The sequence below is a fragment of the Microcaecilia unicolor genome, chromosome 1 (assembly GCF_901765095.1).
Source record: "Microcaecilia unicolor chromosome 1, aMicUni1.1, whole genome shotgun sequence".
In the NCBI taxonomy this organism is placed as follows: domain Eukaryota; kingdom Metazoa; phylum Chordata; class Amphibia; order Gymnophiona; family Siphonopidae; genus Microcaecilia; species Microcaecilia unicolor.
This window is the reverse complement of record NC_044031.1, coordinates 404,847,458-404,867,691: the sequence shown is the minus strand read 5'-3', so window position 1 is coordinate 404,867,691 and position 20,234 is coordinate 404,847,458. Positions and strand designations below refer to the sequence as shown.

Genomic DNA, 20,234 nt, shown 5'->3' with positions numbered 1-20,234 from the left:
GCTTAACTAATCCATCAAAGGCAATCCTACATGCAGCTTACATGCAGCTGATCTGGTTCATTCCAACCATTCATTAGTAAGTATTTACCTATAAATGAGAAATCATCATACTAAACTAGGCCTTAACGGGTCTACGGTAAACGTTATGTTTGTCTCGTGTACCATTTATCCTGGTTTCACTAAAGCCTAACTTTTAATACCCACTCTGAATTAGGTGCTAGCATAGCTGCAGTACTGACATGTAACATTTAATATACAAGTTGCTAATCTAATCAAACAGGTTTACTTAATATTGTATGTGCTATGTTCATTCTAAAAACGTACAAAAAAGTGGATTTTTTTGTTTAATGAAGTCATGACACTAATACATGATAACCCAGTGTTAGGAAATTGGAGGAACTGGTAAAGTCTCTTATAAGAGCTGCACTTATGATCAGCTATAAAACAGAGCAGTGGCAAAAAGTAACTATATGGAAATGTAAGCTTTCCCAACTTTTATGTTCAGCACTGCTCTGACATGCCCCATGCCAATTTTGCACTTTATTTGCTAGAATTTAGCATTTGTCCATCCAGAATGCCTCCAACCAAGATACTATGTAGTGTTAATATATATATAATATATATATTATAAAACATAATATCAAAGTGACAGACTAACAGAACCCAATATCACAAATACAATATGAATAAATAGAAATCACTACTACTACTTAACATTTCTAAAGCGCTACTAGGGTTACGCAGCACTGTACAATTTAACAAAGAAGGACAGTCCCTGCTCAAAGGAGCTTACAGTCTAAAGGACACAAAAGTACAATCAAATTGGGGAAGTCTAGATTTCCTGAATGGAGGTATCATGGTTAGGTGCCGAAAGTGACATTGAAGAAGTGGGCTTTAAGCAAGGATTTGAAGATGGGCAGAGAGGGGGCTTGGTGTATGGGCTCAGGGAGTTTATTCTAAGCATAGGGTGAGGTGAGGCAGAAAGGGCGGAGCCTGGAGTTGGTGGTGGTGGAGAAGGGCACTGAGAGGAGGGATTTGTCCTGTGAGCGGAGGTTACGGGTAGGAGTGTACGGGGAGATGAGGGTAGAGAGGTATTGAGGGGCTGTAGATCGAGTGCATTTGTAGGTTTGTAGGAGAAGCTTGAACTGTATGCGGTACCTGATCGGGAGCCAGTGAAGTGACTTGAGGAGAGGGGTGATATGAGCATATCGGTCGAGGCGGAAGATAAGATGCGCAGCAGAGTTCTGAATGGATTGAAGGGGGAATAGATGGCTAAGTGGGAGGCCAGTGAGGAGTAGGTTGCAGTAGTCAAGGCGAGAGGTAATGAGAGAGTGGAAGAGAGTTTGGGTGGTGTGCTCAGAGAGGAAGGGGCGAATTTTGCTGATGTTATAGAGAAAGAAGCGACAGGTCTTGGCTGTCTGCTGGATATGTGCAGAGGAGAGGGAGGAGTCGAAGATGACTCCGAGGTTGCGGGCAGATGAGACGGAGAGGATGAGGGTATTGTCAACTGAAATAGAGAGTGGAGGGAGAGGAGAAGTGGGTTTGGGTGGAAAGACAATGAGCTCCGTCTTGGCCATGTTCAGTTTCAGGTGGCAGTTGGACATCCAGGCAGCAATATTGGATAAGCAGGCCAATACTTTGGCCTGGGTTTCCGCAGTGATGTCTGGTGTGGAGAGATAAAGCTGGGTGTCGTCAGCATAAAGATGATATTGGAAACCATGAGATGAGATCAGCGAGCCCAGGGAAGAGGTGTAGATTGAAAAAAGAAGGGGGCCAAGGACAGATCCCTGAGGAACTCCAACAGAGAGTGGGATGGGTGTGGAGGAAGATCCATGAGAATGTACTCTGAAGGTACGGTGGGAGAGAAAAGAGGAGAACCAGGAGAGGACAGAGCCCTGGAACCCAAATGAGGATAGTGTAGCAAGAAGTAAATTATGATTGACAGTGTCAAAAGCGGCAGATAGGTCGAGGAGGATGAGGATGGAGTAGTGACCTTTGGATTTGGCAAGGAACAGGTCATTACAGACTTTAGTGAGTGCCGTTTCCGTCGAGTGTAGAGGGCAAAAACTGGATTGAAGTGGATCAAGGATGGCATGAGAGGAGAGAAAATCAAGGCAGCGGCTGTGAACGGTACACGTTCAAGTATCTTGGAGAGGAAGGTAGGCGGGAGATGTGGCGGTAGTTGGAAGGGCAGGTAGGGTCTAGTGATGGTTTTTTGAGTGGTGTGACTACAGCATGCTTGAAGGAGTCAGGGACAGTTGCAGTGGAGAGAGAGAGGTTGAGGATATGACAGATGGGGAGGGGCGTGACAGTAGGAGAGATGGTGTTTTGTAAGTTAGTGGGGATAGGATCAGAGGAACAGGTGGTGCATTTCGAGGAAAGAAGGTGGGCAGTTTCCTCCTCAAGGTGGACACAAACATTTATTAACAAAAATAAAGCAGCCTGGAGACCCCATAGCCTAGCAATACTTTAAGAAATAAGCACCTATTCTAGTACACCCTTTAGGTAAGGCTTAATCTCCTAAAACTAGGGTAAAAGCCACATTCCGCTTCTGTTGCTGGAAGCCCAGGTCATTCTGCATAGATCATTCACTGGAATTTTATTCCTGAAGATAGGATCAACATATGACCCCCCCCCCCCCCCCCCCCCAAAAAAAAAAAAAAAAAAAAAAAAAATGTATTTTTACCTGAGAAACCATAGAAAAGATCTTAAATTGGACCACAGAATACTAACAGCCAATATCCAGTTTCATATTTGGAACAGTCAAGGAAGGTTAAAACAATGAAGGAAAACTGTGGCTTCCAACTTGGTGAAAAACAATAGTCAAATGCTGAGTAGACTCTTAAAAGGGGACTCCAAAATTAGTAAATTCAAGGCAGCTTATTGTTCAACCAGATGACTGTACAAACCTGCTTGTACCATATACTATGAACAATATAATCAAAGCTTTTTATGTAAGTAATTGCATGTGCACCCATGTATTTTGCTCACTGCCTCCTGCCGAGTGGGGCAAAATTTCCTATGCTGTTTACACTGTGAATACTTTTACCAGCATGAAAGAGGCAGAGACATAGGTCCATGCTGGGGAATCACTCAGAGACTGCTTCGTACCTGCTCTCACACAAGTCATCCCGTATTTCCAAAATTCCTTTAAATACAAGCTTCCAGACAGTTTTAAAATGTTTCCTTCCTCAGATATAAATGCAATTAGCTTGCTGCTGAGAAAGTCAAATGTGTGCCACAGGTACAGTGGCATGATATCAGCATGTACAACTTCAATGTAGACACCACTGGAACATTGGCGTAGCCACAGGTAGGCCTGGGTGGGGCACGGCCCACCAACTTAGGGCTCAGGCCCACCCAACAGTAGCACACACTTGGTGGTAGCTGGTAGGGATCCCAAGCTCAGCCAGCTGAAGTCTTCTCCTTTATGGTAATGAAAACAGTACTCTCCATGATACCGGCACCTGCTCATGCTCTGTTTTCTGCACATACCTGCTGCAGACTGAAAAGGTGGAAAGAAGCGTTTTCCCACCTGCTGAGATTTTTTTTTTTTGGGGGGGGGGGGGACGGACGGACGGACGGACAGACACTTGGTGCCCACCCACTTCTTGCCTAGGCCCACCCAAAATCTGTAGTCTGGCTACACCCCTGCACTGGAAGCTTAGCTGCTACCAGCCAAGGGTGGGACAGGGGCCTTTTATAAAGCCATGCTAACGTTTTTAGCTCATGCTAAAAATCAGCTGTCTGTAAACAATGAGATGTCCATTATATTTCTATGGGTGTCTCAGCGTTTACCGCCAGCTGATTTTTACCACAAGCTAAAAACGTTAGCATTGATTGTAAAAGCCTCCCCCCACCCCCCAAAAAAATATTGAAACAAAGCACAGAGCTTCTTAAAGGAAAGGAGCTGTTACTGTCTTGGTAGGTAAGTAATTTGATCTGTCCAGACAAACCGTCAAGAGAAAAAAATAAAAAGATTACTGGACTATTTTCTTATTGCAGGTGGTTGCTGCATAGCACACACTTACAGGGGGAGAGGGCATTTCAAACTTGCTAACTTTAAGGTTGTGCCGAATATCTGTATTTGATTTGGGGCCCAAATACATTATTTGTATTCAGCCAAATAGATCTAAATTTGAGTATGAATAATCTGGTGCTGTACTGTTACTTATGTTAAAGCTCAATGCCCATTATTCGTACTTGGCCAAATAATATTTTTCAGTATTTGGCTGAATAGTAAAATATGCTATTCAGTTGACTTACATGTGGTTAGCTGAAGCACCTCCGTAAAATTTTCAAACTAAAATCAATACTGAATTTGTACAACTATTCCTATTTACAAGAGAGACACATTGCAATGTAGGTTTAGATCATATGAAAGCCTTGTGCAAACAAGCCTAAGCCCACTATTCATGTATGGCTATCACCATAACTAATTTTATTATATTACTAGCTTGAAAGACAGACTTATTATTATATACTTTATTACATCAAAAGAACAAACATTAGTATCTCCCTATTCATATAGTCGCAAGCAACTAGGTCAGCACTGTCTGATCATACAAGGTTTGCATAGCTGTAGAATAATCTTCACTATATCTGCAATGTCAGTTTGTTCTTAAGTTATTTATTGAACATGTACCACAGTGCAAAGGTCACAAACTCATAGCAGAAGACCATTTGGCAGCATTCAACACAGAATGGTAGGATGGAAGTGGCCACAGATCTGGTGAGGGAAGACCTATAAACCCCAAGTCCCTCCCCTCCAGGCCTCCATACTGTACTTTGTAGCAGTAGTATGGTACAGGCAGCATATTCATTGTCTTAACAGTAGCCCCACAACATACACTTCCACTGTAAATGTGGGCATCATGAAAACAAAGGTGTGTGTGTGTGGGGGGGGGGGGGGGCGCAGAACAATTTGGGGAAAATGCTGGCTTTGGATCAGGGTCAGTGGCATACTGAGGGAGGTGGGGGGGGTGCTATGACTTCTGGGTGGTAAACTAATGGAAGAAGAGCCACAGTCCAAGGTTCACCACTCTTATCCCACGTGGACTGTCCTGGCCACTTATCCAGGTGGGAACAGTGAATTACACTTTCTGTCCCACATGCTGCTGTTGCATGCATGTTCTGTGCCAGTGCTACTCTTATTCCACTGCTCTTCTGATGCTTGTGCTGTACTTTAAGATCTGTGAGATGTGAGCGCTGCAGGCAGGAAGTTTGTGACAAATTAACATTGCATTCCTATTACATTTTGTCAATTTCACTACTTTTATACAATACCAAAAACAAGAACATTTGTATGAAAAAGTCTAGTACCTTTCAAAGTTGTTGTTTTTTTAAAAACATTTGATGTATATATATATATATATATATATATATATATATATATATATATATATATATATACTTTGATTTCTCATTAAGCCACAGGAGAACACAGAATTTAGACTTGAACATAATTTAATGTTCCATTTTAAAATGGGCAATTAGGGTAGCTAAGTGGCCTTTCAGTCCATTAGTTTAAAATTTAACTTTATATGTGACCAATATGGAAGGGTATTACGTGTTTCTTTATTGGAAGAGGCTGAATAAGCCTCTCTGTCAACCAGTCCTCATCTTGGCTACATAAATATGTAGAATCTTATCCCTTTGTCTATGCCTGTGGGTTGTGCTGAGCTCATTTCACATAGGAGTCTACAATGAATATAAATAAAAACTTACTAGGGAGGAGCACAAAAAAAGAAAGGTTTCAGGTTCATTTTGGACTTTATATGCATCAATTTGTAAGTTAATGCACATTAAATCACTTGTACAAACTGATTTTTTTAAGGTGCACCAACAAACTGAATGCATGTTAAAGCATATCCCTTCCTCTTACTATATTGTGCTTCTAGTTTTACTATTCAGTTCTAGAATACTGCAATTCATGTATACAGTACAAGCATTTGGACATGCTAACACAAACCTCCCAGGCAACGTTCATTCTGGCAGACTTGTTATCCTATTCCTTTTTTGTGATGCTCCCCTACTATCACTTAATGGAAAGGGAAAATTAGGTTCTTACCTTGGTAATTTTCTTTCCTTTAGTCATAGCAGATGAAGCCATTACGTATGGGTTGTGTCCATCAACCAGCAGGGGGAGATAGAGAGCACTCAAAAACCATAGTGCCTTATGGCCAGCTAGCTCCACTGCCTCTTCAGTATCTGAAGCTTCCAAAGCAGTATAACAAACCACAATGGGAATAACATGAACGTTCCTCACAGTGACCGATGGCCCCATAACAAGGGCATGAACCCAAAAGGAGGGAATGAACACATTCTCCTGGAGGGAATAAACTCGTCCTCCTCTTTGTATTTATGGAGGGAATACACACATCCTCCTGGAGGGAATGAACTCATCCTCCTATAAGTGAACAAGAATCCTGAAGACTGTTTTCCAACTTTCTCCCAAGGAAGGATTAGAACTTCAGGAAACAAGAACAGAACCTGAAACAGATTCACATCATACAGACAAATCATATAGGGAGGGCTCATGGCTTCATCTGCTATGACTAAAGGAAAGAAAATTACCAAGGTAAGAAACTAATTTTCCCTTCCTTGTCATCAAGCAGATGAAGCCATTACGTATGGGATGTATCAAAGCAATCCCTATATAGGGTGGGAACAAGCCACACCACATGCTAGCACTTGTGCTCCAAAACGCGCATCCCTCCTAGCAGCCACATCCAGCCTGTAATGTTGGGCAAAGGAGAGCTTTGAAGCCCAGGTTGCTGCACTGCAAATCTCAAGAAGAGAGAGTGCTCCAGTTTCAGCCCAAGAGGAAGAAATCGCTCTTGTAGAATGCGCCTTAAAGGCTACAGGCGGAGGCCGGCTGGCAAGCAGATAAGCTGAAAAGATAGCTTCTTTGAGCCAGCGGGCAATAGTGGCTTTAGACGCTGGAGCCCTTCTGCGAGAACCTGATAGTAAAACAAACAGATGATCAGAGGTCCTGAAAGAATTAGTAACTCGCAGATACTGCAACAGAGTCCTGCGCACATCCAACAGGTGCAACTGCCCAAAAGATTCTGGAAACGCCTCCTTAGCAAAGGAGGGTAGAAAAATAGGCTGGTTTAGGTGAAACGCTGAAACCACCTTAGGCATGAAGGAAGGCACGGTACGAACTGTGACCCCGGACTCTGAGAATTGCAGAAATGGGCCTCGACAGGACAGCGCCTAGAGTTCTGAAACCCGTCTCGCCGAAGTAATGGCCACCAGAAAAACGGCCTTTAGTGTCAAATCTTTCTCTGAAGCTCGCCATAGCGGCTCAAAAAGAGAACCCTGCAGAGCCTTCAAAACTAGCCCCAGGTTCCAAGCTGGACAAGGTGCCCGCACAGGAGGACGGAGCCGAAGCACCCCTCTAAGAAACCGTGCTACATCTGGATGAGCAGCTAAAGACACGCCTGCAACCTTACCACGAAGGGAGGCCAATGCTGCCACTTGCACCCGCAGGGAATTATAGGCCAAGCCTTTTTGTACACCATCCTGCAAAAAGTCCAGATTCGGCGAGACAGGAGCCCACATGGGTGTGATTGCTTTTGAAACACACTAAGCCTCAAACTGGCACCAGATACTGGCATAAGCCACGGAAGTGGACCGCTTGCGGGCCTGCAGGAGAGTGGAAACAACATTATTGGAATAGCCTTTGTCTCTCAATTGTGCCCTCTCAATAGCCATGCTGTAAGACCAAAGCGGCAGGCGTCCTCCATGGCCACCTTCCTTGTGACAACAGGTTCGGTACCAGAGGTAAAGGAAGGGGAGCCTCCACCAGCAGCTGTCGGAGGTCCGTATACCAAGGCCTCCTGGGCCAATCCGGGGCGATGAGAACCACTTCTCCTGGGTGAAGCCGAATCCGCAGGAGCACACGCCCTATCAAGGGCCACGGAGGAAACACATACAGGAGGCCCAGCGGCCAGGGTTGAGCCAAGGCATCCAATCCTGCTGAGTGAGGATCTCTCCATCTGCTGAAAAAGCACGGGACTTTATTTTATTTTTGTTATATTTGTACCCTGCGCTTTCCCACTCATGGCAGGCTCAATGCGGCGGGCAATGGAGGGTTAAGTGACTTGCCCAGAGTCACAAGGAGCTGCCTGTGCCGGGAATCAAACTCAGTTCCTCAGTTCCCCAGGACCAAAGTCCACCACCCTAACCACTAGGCCACTCCTCCACTTTGGCATTTGAGCTTGTTGCCATAAGATCCATTACGGGCTTGCCCCATTTGGCACATATCTGCAGGAATACTTCGTCTGCCAGTTCCCATTCCGCTGGATCGATTTGATGCCTGCTCAGAAAATCGGCTTTCACGTTGCTCTGACCTGCAATGTGAGTTGCTGACAGAAACTGTAGATGCAGCTTGGCCCAGTGGCAAATCTGTTCGGCCTGCGCGGCTAGCGCTCTGCACTGAGTGCCGCCTTGTCGGTTTATGTAGGCCACTGTTGTCGTGTTGTCCGACATTACTCTGACAGCCAATCCTTCCAGGGTCACTTGAAAGGCCAGAAGCGCCTGAAACACCGCTTTCAACTCTAGGCGGTTGATGGACCACTCCGACTCGTCAGGTGTCCACAGACCCTGGGCATGCTTCCCCTTGCAATGTGCGCCCCAGCCCTTCAGGCTGGCATCTGTTACCACTAAGCACCAATCGGGGCGCGCCAGCGGCATTCCTCGCCACAGCATGCTGAGAGCCACCACTCCATGCTGAGTCGGGCCGCAGGGAGCCAAGAGAGTCTGCATTGATAATCCTGAGATACTGGAGACCATCGTTGAAGCAGGAAATACTGCAGAGGTCTCAGGTCGCCCAGGGCACCAAATCCAAGGTGGCCGTCATCAATCCCAACAGCTGGACAATGTTCCAAGCTCGCGGGCGGGGCATCCTCAGGAGCAGACGGACCTGATTCTGAAGCTTGCACCGCCTTTGCTCGGGTAGGAATACATATCCTGAGTCTCTGTCGAACAGTGCCCCCAAATATTCTAGAGATTGAGAGGGGGTCAGGTGACTTTTGGCCACACTGACGACCCAGCCCAGAGATTGCAGTACTGAGACCACTCTGGCTGTAGCTTGATGGCTCTCTGTTGCGGAGTCCGCTCTGATGAGCCAGTTGTCTAGGTACGGGTGAACCCTGATACCTTCTCGCCTGAGCAAAGCAGCTACTACCACCATTACCTTCGAAAAGGTTCGGGGAGCTGTGGCGAGGCCAAAAGGCAAGGCCTGGAACTGGAAATGTTTTCCCAACACCGCAAACCTCAGAAACCTCTGGTGCGGGGGCCAAATTGGTATGTGCAAGTAAGCTTCTTTCAGGTCTAGAGACGTGAGAAACTCTCCTGGCTGTACCGCAGCAATGACGGAGCGCAGGGTTTCCATATGGAAATGCCGCACTCTCAAGGACTTGTTTAATTCTTTTAAGTCCAGAATAGGGCGAAAAGACCCACCTTTTCGCGGCACCACAAAGTAAATGGAGTAGTGGCCGCAGCCGAATTCGGCGGGAGGCATGGGGGAAAACCGCCCCTATGCAAATCAAGCCTTGTAAGGTCTCCTCTACCGCCGCCCATTTGACGGCAGAACCGCATCGGGACTCCACAAACACATCTCTTATCGGGGCATTGAATTCTATTCGGTATCCTTCTCTGATCAGGTCCAAGACCCACTGATCTGAGGTAATCTTGGCCCACTCCTCGAGAAAGAGGGAAAGACGTCCTCCTATAACAGGGGCTGGCGCACCATCATTGAGAGGGTCGCCCTTGAACTCCAGGTCTTGAGCCAGCTGCTGCGGAACGTTTGTCTGAGCGAAAGGAGTTCCTCTGCTGAAACCGGCCACGAGAAGTGGACCCAGCAGAACGCCCCGGGCGGTACCTTCTAGCTTCATGGAAGCGAGGTCTTTAAGAGGAGTGAACCGCCTGACCCTTGGAGGGAGGCCGCGGCCTATCCTCGGGTAAGCGCTGGGGTTTAGCATCTCCCAGGCCTTTCACAATTTTCTCCAACTCCTCACCAAACAGGAGAAGGCCTTGAAAGGGCAACTTCGCCAACCTTTGCTTAGAGGCCATGTCCGCCGCCCAATGCCGTAGCCACAGAAGACGGCGAGCTGCCACTGCTACAGCCATCTGTTTAGCCGAAGCTCTGACAATATCATAAAGGGCGTCAGCCAAAAAGGACAAGGCCGACTCCATCTGCAGAGCCACCTCAGACAAGGGCTCCGCTCCGTCACCGGGCTGTTCAACTGCCTGTTGCAACCATGCCAGGCAGGCTCTAGCAGCATAGCAGCTGCATGCAGATGCCTGAATCGTGAGACCTGCAATATCAAAGGACCGTTTCAGGGCTGATTCCAGCTTTCGGTCTTGCATATCCTTCAGGGCCACATCTCCTTCAACAGGAAGGGTAGTTCTCTTTGTCACACCCGTGACTAGGGCATCTACTTTAGGCATTGCAAAGCGAGCCAAATGCTCCTCACGTAGAGGGTATTATTGCCCCATTGCTCCGGAAACTTTCAAAGGTCCCTCGGGGTCAGCCCATTGAGCAGAAATAAGCTCTTGGATGGAGCCATGCAAAGGAAAGGCTCGAGCAGGCTTTTTGGTACTTGCCATCCTCGGATTTCCAGAGGAGGCTGGGCCACTCCCAGGATCTTCAATAGAGAGGACCTGTAAGACACCAGAAATAAGCGCTGGTAGCTCCTCACGGTGAAAAATCCTCACCGCGGACGGATCATTAGGATCCTGTGGCAACTCTGCACCTTCCTCTGGCTCTTCCGGCCACAAAGGTCTGCCAGACCCCTCAGAATCCGCACCTCCTGACCATGGGGGGGGGGGGGGGGGGGGGGTGCGCGCCACTGTCTGAAGGGGAATTTATCCTTCTGCGCTTCTCTTGCGGCCAGCTATCAGGGAAAAACGCCTCAGAGGGCAGTCTCAGGCCAGAATCCACGGGAGGGGCAGAAATGGGAGCCATAGCAGACCCCTTTGGCTGAGCTCTTTTAAGCATATAAGCCTTGTGCAACAATAATACAAAGTCAGGGGAGAAAAACTTGCCCTGGGCACCCGTTCCATTTCGGGGCTAGTAGCTCTTTGGCTAGTCTCAATGCGAGGGCCCCCTCCGGATTCAAGACCCTCCGCCGCAGCGGGGGTCGCGCCATGCGGTGCATTTAAAATGGCGCCCGCTGCTAGCTCCATCGAGCGGGAAGAATCATCGCTCGCAATGCTCGGGCCGGCTCTTACGCCTGAACAGCACGTTTTACAGAGCCCTGCTGCGGATTTGCGCTTGCCACAGTTAGAACAGCGCTTCACAACCTCTGCAGCCATTGCCGAAAACGGCGGTAAAATTCAAAATGGCGAATAGCGCCAAAAACGTCCCGATCGCGGGCCCTCCCCGGAGGAGCTGGAAAACACTCTTACCTCAACTGGACCGAGTATCAAAGCTCCGGTCACACTGTAGAATGTGAAGAAAACCTCTTTCTTAAGGTCGCAGTGCTAAAGCGTGACGCAACTTTTTTTTTTTTAACGCTTTGAGGAAAGTAGATGGAACAGCAAAAGAGGCATAAGTGGGAAAGGCAGGGAAAGGCGAACCAATGTGCCTGCATCCACTGAGAGTGGGAAAGGACAGGGAAAAGCGAATATGTCCACATCCACTGGGGGGGATGGGTAAGGCAGGGAAAGGGCGAACCTATGTGCCTTTAAAGTGAAGCTGCAATAGCCTCAACACCCCGTCTAACAACTGGCAAAGCACAGGAGCACCCCCAGGCAGAATTTTGAAGGAGCTTGAACAAGCTGCAACCACCCTGCTTGGGGAGATAGAGAATACTGAAGAGGCAGTGAAGCTAGCTGGCCATAAGGCACTATGGTTTTTGAGTGCTCTCTATCTCCCCCTGCTGGTTGATGGACACAACCCATACGTAATGGCTTCATCTGCTTGATGACAAGGAAAAAGGAAGTTGTGCATGTATAACCATTATACACAAAGAATACAGATCAGCCAAAAAAGAAACACAGGCTAACGAAAGCAAAACATTTTCAACACTCCTTTGTTTTGCTTTTATTTGGCACAATTTTGTAGAAACATATTTAAAATGTCTTCTTCAAAAACAGGTTTAAAATCAATCAGTATGGTCAAATTTTTCTGGTAAAAAGTTTAGACTAATAATCAGATTATAAATGTATGTTTTTGATCCACCTTTAAGGCTAAGGCAAACATTACAAATGCTGAAGAGCATATACTGTTGCTGCCCTTGGAATAGCCCTCTATCTCTTACAGTATATAAGAGGTAATATTAATATTCTGCACTGCTGTCCTCTTCTCTGCACACCTTCTACTCATAGAATGTTGAACAGCTCATAGGCCCATCACTGGCCAGTGGAACCTATTTTAATGTGCGCCCCTCCTCCGCATCACCTGGAGGTGGGCACTGATCGTCTTTACATTGCTATATTAATGTCCTCTAATTTATATCATTAGTTACAGAACCTTTCAGGTGCTCATGCATTTAGAAACAAAGTGAAATTACATCACAAAAGTAAAAAAACCCTAAGCTTTTAGAATCTTACTGGTATGCTCTTGGTAATACCTCAAACACTTGACAACTTCAGAAAAAAAAGATTTTGGTATTCTATTATCACAATAGGAGCAATAATGCTTCTCTAAAAGTAGTTTCAATTTAGTTCAACAAAAAAAATGAAAGTAATTAAGTATTCTGAAAACCCCTGAATGTAGATTTACAGTCCAATTCAAATACATAAAAAGTTCTTCAAGAATGTTGCATCAGCATGTGGTTTTTAATACTTAGAAATGATCCACTGGAAAAAAACAACTTTATCCCAATCTCATATTTATATGAAAACTAAAAGCCGTAAGAGGAGGAATATAGTTACAAGTAAAATATGGACTGATCAGTAGGCACCAAGTGATGCTGATAACGGAAAACGACCTAGTCCACCCAGAAAAATCCATTCATGTGTTAATATCAAACCTATATAGGTTTACTAAGAGGAGTTTCAAAAGAATGAGTTTTCTTAAAAGCCTCATCTGCAAGACATTTTGCATAGGCAATTTCAAAACACTATAAGAGTCACAATCTTGATCTGCCATAAAAATGGCATCTCCCAATCTGGAGATCGTAAGGGCATTATTTCCAGTAAAAGTGCCTTTTCCTCCTTGTGAGAAAAATACTATTAGCTCATTAAAACAATGGATAGATAACGGATATATGTGATTTCTACAATGCTCACATTTGGAAATAGAAGATTTCCTGACCCCCCACTCCCCTCTTTCTGTATGCTGAAAAACTTGCTTAGTATTCACAGATTCATTCAATGCTTTAGATGTGCACCTGTGTGTCAGACCAACTTGTGCTACACAGCTGTAACTTCACAATCTCTTCAACTTTAGCCAGTTTTGCCTGTGGATATAGAAGTCCTTCACAGAACCCCCAGTGAAGTGCAGGTCCCAGCCTGTTCTTGATTTTGCATCATCTGATGCCATTTCTCTTTATAACAATGGTGCCGGCCACAATGTCATAAGCTGTACGGTTATGCTGGAAGAATAGCAGAGTAATAAATGCAGGAAAGAAGAAAGCAATGGAAAAATTCTTGATCAAGGCTCGGATTGTAGACCTAGAGAGAAACAGAAAAAGGAATGTATAAGATATCCAATATTTTGTACTTAGATTTTTCTACTGTTAACACTGTCTACATACAGTTACTTTATACATTTACTATAACTGTTTAAAGGGACCCCAGCCAGGGTTGCTAAAATGGAAATTTCAGATAGCACATATTCAGTAGCTGTTCTGTTTCTGCTGCTTGAAAATAACTAAATATATGCCAGTGTCACATGACTAACAAGCCCCAAATGTTCAGGCTTTCACTGAGATGTAAAAAAAAAAATCCACATGCCAAAGGCTCAAAGAAATAAAAGGTATTTCAGGTAAAATACTGGGGATCACAAGATTAATCTTTTGGACACCTTAAAATCTACCTTACTAACCACAACCACTGTTTCAAATAAACCAATTTTCTCCCCTTCCACCCATACTGCCTTGATAGATTTCCTTGGCTGGTGACAGCCTGTGAACAGGCATCATTATCTTCAGAAGACAGTGGCATGAGGAGGAGACAGAGAATTGGGCTGAATGGGGCTAAGGGAAATTCAGTGATGGCTGCAGGGTGAGGAAGAGGAAACTGCATAAGAGTTGAGAATGTGTGTACTCATGCCATCCCCTCCCTATCCAGGTTTAAAACAAAATTAGTGTTATATGTTTTTTATTTTTATTTTTTTTTTGGGGGGGGGGGGGGGGGGAAGAGAGGGATGTGTGTGCATATTATCGCTTACAAATAAGGCTTCAGATTTTAAAATCCCTGAACATGACAGTGTTCCTATAAGCATAATTAAAGTTATGCATGACACTATTTTACAAGGATGTGCAGACATGCTAAAGGAGATAAGACTAAGTGAAAAGCTGAAATATACTTACGCTGTTATGCTAACATTTGAAGATGGAATCACTAACACACGATTAGGTGCCATAAGGATTGATGTATCACAGGTCACAACTCGAAGCCCAAGAAGAAACTTTCCTGGTGTTGCACCTCCTGCTCCCCAAATGCATATGATCTTACAAGAAAAACAAAATAACTCAAATTTTGAACTATTTTTATTTAAATTACTTGACTTTTCAAACTTGACCTCAAGGAGAGAAATTCAGACACAGAAGCCCAAAAGGCTTCTAATCTAACCCCCCCTATTTACAAAGCCGCACGACTTTGTAAACAGTGGGGGGGGGGGGGGGGGGGGGGGGGGGGGGGTAAGTTTGTGGCTGAAGAAATAAGAGAATTATGTCTCTGGCCCAAGGTCACAACGAGTGTCAGTGGGATCTGAACCCTTGCTTCCCTGGTTCTCAGGTTGCTGCTCTAACCATTTATTTTCTGTGCTTGCTACTGTATAGAATAATTTTACTAACGATTCCTGTCAATGCATAATAAATGACCTGATTCTGGCAATCTAGGAAATCATTTTGTTGTTGTATTACTGTATGTTTTATTCCAACTGATATTTGTGAGACATGCTTTAAGGTGCTATATAAACTGCAGTATTCAGAACTAAAATTGGAAGACAAGCTGCTAGATGGAAAACCAGAAAAAGGCACAAAGTTATTCCAGCAATAAGTTATGGTATGTTTATTCAAAACGTGTCTTCTTCCTGAGGTGGCTTTGTCAGGACTATGATCAAAGGTATAAAACAGCTTAAGGTGGCATGTCATGGTTCATCAGCCTTAATTCCACCCTTACGTTTGTGAACACACCAATTGATAGCTTCTTCAAGAATGGTATTTTTAAAATTGAAGAAGTTTGGAAGTTGTTAAGCACCAAACCAATAAAGCACCACAAGACAAACCACCCACAATGCAAAAGCAGGGGGCAAATATCAAATCAATTTCAATTAAAATACATATATGCATGAGCAATACCAGCCTCTTACTATCGGCATAAGATATACTTACCGATTCTAACAGTCCTTTGTATATTACTCAAAATTTTTAAAAAGACTGTAAAATCTATGCTATGAAACCAGATCCAACGTGCTGTCCAATGGTGGCCACTATTTCAATGACCACTTTGCCCATTTCAGGGGTCTATGCATAGTTCATATATCCCATGTAATGCAAATAACAAAATAGCCCATAGAAATGTCCCATGCAGAACAAATGACAGGGATGCTCTGGAGCTTTTGTACCCAAAAAGGGGGTGAGTTACTGGAGGAAGGGGGGGGGGGGGGGACTACTGTGCATATTCTGGTGAAATTAAATCAAAGTAACTGATATCTTTACAACTAATAAAATAGCAGCTTCATTTTCATAAGAAATATTCACTTACAGAAACACTAACCTATCACAGAATGATGCAGACAGTTTCTCCCTGCCATGCTGCCACTACTGTGTCCATCTACACCATGCAATACCATGTTACAGATTGTACCAGCAATTCTGCCACTTTGCTGCCTTCCCCCATGCCACACAGCAAACCATAATCTGCCCAGGCCCTCTATACATCAACATGCTTCATGGAAGACCAATGGTTAAGCTTTCTTTCATCAGTGTGGCCACCAAAACCCTTTAGAATTTACTTCTGCAGTGTGTGTATTTGAGCTGGTACACATCAACACCCCTCCAATGGCAGACAGATACCAACTTGCCCTACTTGTGACTTATGTGTATGCATATAGATTCTGCTCCCAAGGTAATAAACATTTGGAAAAAATCATGATCATCGATGCCATAAAGATAAGGCAAGGAAAAATGGATCATGAGAAAGTAGATGACTTCTACACAACTATGAAAGCAGAAATAACATTTTTTTCTTTATCTCAATACCTAAATCTTATGTGACAAGAAAGCAGAAAAAAAACCCAAACATTGCTAGGACCACACGGAACACAAAATAAAAGTGGATTTCTGTAAAATATTGCACCTCATTTTCTCTCCATTGTGAAGCATTCTGCTTCAAAAATATCTGCTAGAAAGATGTGTCAGGTACCAAAAGGATGCATGGTTTAAAACAACCCACATATGGACCGCTCCACGTCTCAACTATGTGGTTTTATAAACCGTAAATCCAGTGTTACTCTAACTTAATCTAATCTAAGGAGAGTAAAATCTGAATTTACTAGATAATTACTACTTTACAATCTTGAATATACTGAAGCACAGAGATTCCAATGAACAGTCATCTACAGGCAACAGACTCCACCATAGCGCCTTACATTTAACAAATATGAACACATAAGCTTTTAGATTATCCCAGCTTCCAACGTCTGTTTAGTTTTAGCCATACATTTTCACAAGAGTATATAATTAAATATATACCACAAAGGAGAAATAGTAACTCATGAAGAATTATTTTAGAATTTCATATATGTTGACAGAAATTAACACAATAAAACAAAAACAAAATACAGATAACCAAGAAACACACCCATTAACCCCTCAGAAATAAGCGCTCACAATGGGGGGAGGGGGGCAAGCAGGAAGATAATAAAGAAGGAGAAAAAAAAGTTAATATTTAGTGAGTAACAGCAACATTTTGGCATGTTACCTGCTACAAAGCTTATGTTATGTACTGGGCTTTGTGGTAGATAACATGCCATGATGCTGTTCTTGTGAGCTTAATGTTAAGCAAAGAGGAGCCATAGAATCATCCATTTATGTTCACCTAAGGGTACTAGGATTTCCAATTACAGTTTCTCCAATAAAAAAGAAAACAAAAAATAAACCCACCAAAAACAAATACTATCAATTGCTCAGGATCAAAATACCTCATATTAAGCAATACATTTTGTAAGGTATTTCAAGAAAAAAAGGCAGCCCCTAGAGAAATCAATGCTCCTGAAAAACTCAAAGGATTGATACTTCTCCTTGGTCAGATAACTTAGATAATGGAAGACTTCAACTCTCTGATTATAAAACAAAATGGGCCACTCTTTAAGGAACTAAAGTAAATGTCATAGAATGACCTCATTACTTGTCTTTCCTGTGGTCTCCAGAATTGCAAATTAAGTCATGGTTATCTAGCATAATATTCTTATCCACTGCTCCCTCTTCCAAATCACCCTTCTTTTATAAAGGTGAGTGGTATAGGTGGATATACCACAGGTGGGAAGGCTTCAGCAGAACATTTCAGAATCTCAAAATGTAAATCAAGAGGCAGAACAGTAAAGAATGTAGAAAAATTGCAAATTCTCTTTTGAAAGCATTTCTAGTATACCATTTTTTCCTACATACTTAATGAAGACAATGATAGCTGCCTGCAAAGGGGAGATCTTGCTCTCAAAAACTGGCAGGTGTTTGTCAGGATTATAAATTCACATTTAATATTAAAATTTGGAAATTTCAGCAGTGTAAGCACACAAATGTGCAACACATTCTGTAAAGAATGCCAACACCCAAAAAACAAAGCCCAAACATCACACTTCACCCAGCAAAACCATGCTGAGGTGAACTGACCAAATGTGAAAGAGTATGTTGCTGAAATAAGTAAGGCAGATAGGCTAGCTATAACCAACAGTTCTTCAAGATGGGTATCAGAACTCAAATCCCACCTTATCCAGCTCCTTTTTCCTTTTCCCCACTGCAATCAAGGGTCGATATTCAAGACTAGCAGTGCTGGTAGCATGCATATTCCCAGGATGTTCCTTTTTGCAGCATTTTCAACAGTCATTGGAGCTCCCATTTCCACCATGGCATCCCAGACCTTCTTAAGAGGTTTCTTTTGGGGTCAACACAACTATCAGGTCATCACTGGCTCTTGCTCTCCCAGGGAATGGGAGGAATTCTTTTAGGGTTCAAGGAAGGCCTTAAAAGATAATGCTACCTCCTCCACACATTTCTTGTTCTTCACTCCAAATGAAGCTTCAACCTGTACTGGCCGGTGGACAAAGGACATCAATAGGTCCAGAAAGATGAGAACTTGCTAGGGAACATAGGAATCATTCCTCTTGACTATCCACAAGGTTTACCCAGGATATTAGCCATCTTGGATTCCCTCTTTCCAAAAGGATTTTGGATAAAATGGTGTATAGCTATGTTAGTCCACTTTTAAAGGACATAAAACCACCTCATTATATTCCAAAGTCAGCTACAATCTCATAGATTCTCAAAATGCCTTACACTCTCGACAATCAGGTTTCAGCACGAAAACAATTCTAACCTCATTAATCAGTGAACTTCATGCTAAACTTGAAACCGATTTTATTGCTCTCATTGTATCATTTGAGATACCAGTTGCTTTTGATCTTGTCATTCTCAATATACTTTCTTGGTACTGGTAGGTCAGTTCTAAAGTGGTTTTCATCTTATCTGCAAGATTGCACTTTGTAGTTTCCTTTTCAGCATCAAACTCCACTTCGCAGTCTATTAGTTATGGTGTCCCTCAGGGCTCAATTCTTTCCCCCTCGCTATTAATCTTTTTCTTAGTCCTCTCACCACCCTGATTCAGACCCATGGGATTTTATCATGTTACTATGCAGATGATATTACTTGTACACTATACTGATCACAAATCGCCCTACCGTCAACCTTTGCAACTCTGTTTGCATGATGTGGCTGCTTGGCTCAAACACAGTGTCTTGTTTTAAATCCAGAGAAGACCACAGCCTGCTGGGTTACTGTTTCCTTACCTCCTCCAACTCATGTCCCTATTCTTTTTCACCACCCAGTCGACATTGTTTCCTCATTTAAATAACTTGGTGTAATTCTTGCCTCATCCCTTTCCTTTTTCCAACAGATTCGGCAACTTAGAGCTACGTATACTTTTCTATGCTTTCACAAACTCATGCTACAATTATTGCAATATTGTCCATACTAATATAACTAAATCAAATCTAAAATGATTGCAAATTTTGCAAACACACAACTGCTCATATTCACTGTCATGTAAAATGATGGGACCATGTGACTGTTATTGAAACAACTTCATTTGCTCCCCCAACTGTACACAAAATACACTTCAAAGTTCTGACCATTCTGTATACACAGTCCCAATGCCTTCGTTCTCTTCATGGAAAAGCTGATCAATTTGTGGAACAGCCTCCTGGTGGAAGTGGTGGAGATGAAAACAGTATCTGAATTCAAGAGAGTTTGGAACAAGTACATATTTCCTCTCTCTCCCTTGCTGTGGATTCTCTGCCACACTCCCTACGATCTGAACATTTCTATGCTAACCTTCTGTCAGGTCTCAAAACTTACTTTTATCTAAAAGCCTTTAATAGCCAATGAAGTCTGTAGTGACTGGACTAGACACAGTGCAGTACCTGCAATGATTAGCAAGACTGTACAGTAACTTGTGAGACTATTGAATGTTTTCAATTCTTTTCTATTTTTAAATTGGAGTTCTTTTCTCACTTTACTTGTAGTGCTGAGAACTCTATGTCATGTGCAAAAAGTGTTATGACATATGTTTAAATCTGTTTATTATGATAAGAGCATGACGTATACACATCCACTTAAGCAGATATCTTGAAAGTTTTACATTAACTGTACGTTGCTAACATTATATATATTATAATCCCCAACATCCCTCCCCCTCCCAATCCCAACTATTCCCATCCTTTACAGTCAACTTTAACTTAATAACTCTAAGGCACCCCACCAGTGTTCCGCTGTTCAGTTCAATCAGCACAGCCAATGTCAAGTCTGAGGCATCACAGTTCCTTTCTGTATTCTCTT

General features: G+C 43.4%; 1 protein-coding gene across 1 annotated transcript in view; it reads right to left on the bottom strand.

Annotated features, from left to right (window-relative positions):
- Window positions 1-12,025: 12,025 nt before the first annotated feature.
- The window catches only part of FAM8A1 (family with sequence similarity 8 member A1), a 69,408-nt gene continuing 61,199 nt past the window's right edge, over window positions 12,026-20,234 (bottom strand). The window contains exons 4-5 of the mRNA XM_030211353.1: window positions 14,490-14,629; window positions 12,026-13,629 (exon numbers count right to left, since the gene is read on the bottom strand). Coding sequence (XP_030067213.1) covers window positions 13,485-13,629; window positions 14,490-14,629 — 285 coding nt within the window. The 3' untranslated portion in view covers window positions 12,026-13,484. The remainder of the gene's footprint in view (window positions 13,630-14,489; window positions 14,630-20,234) is intronic.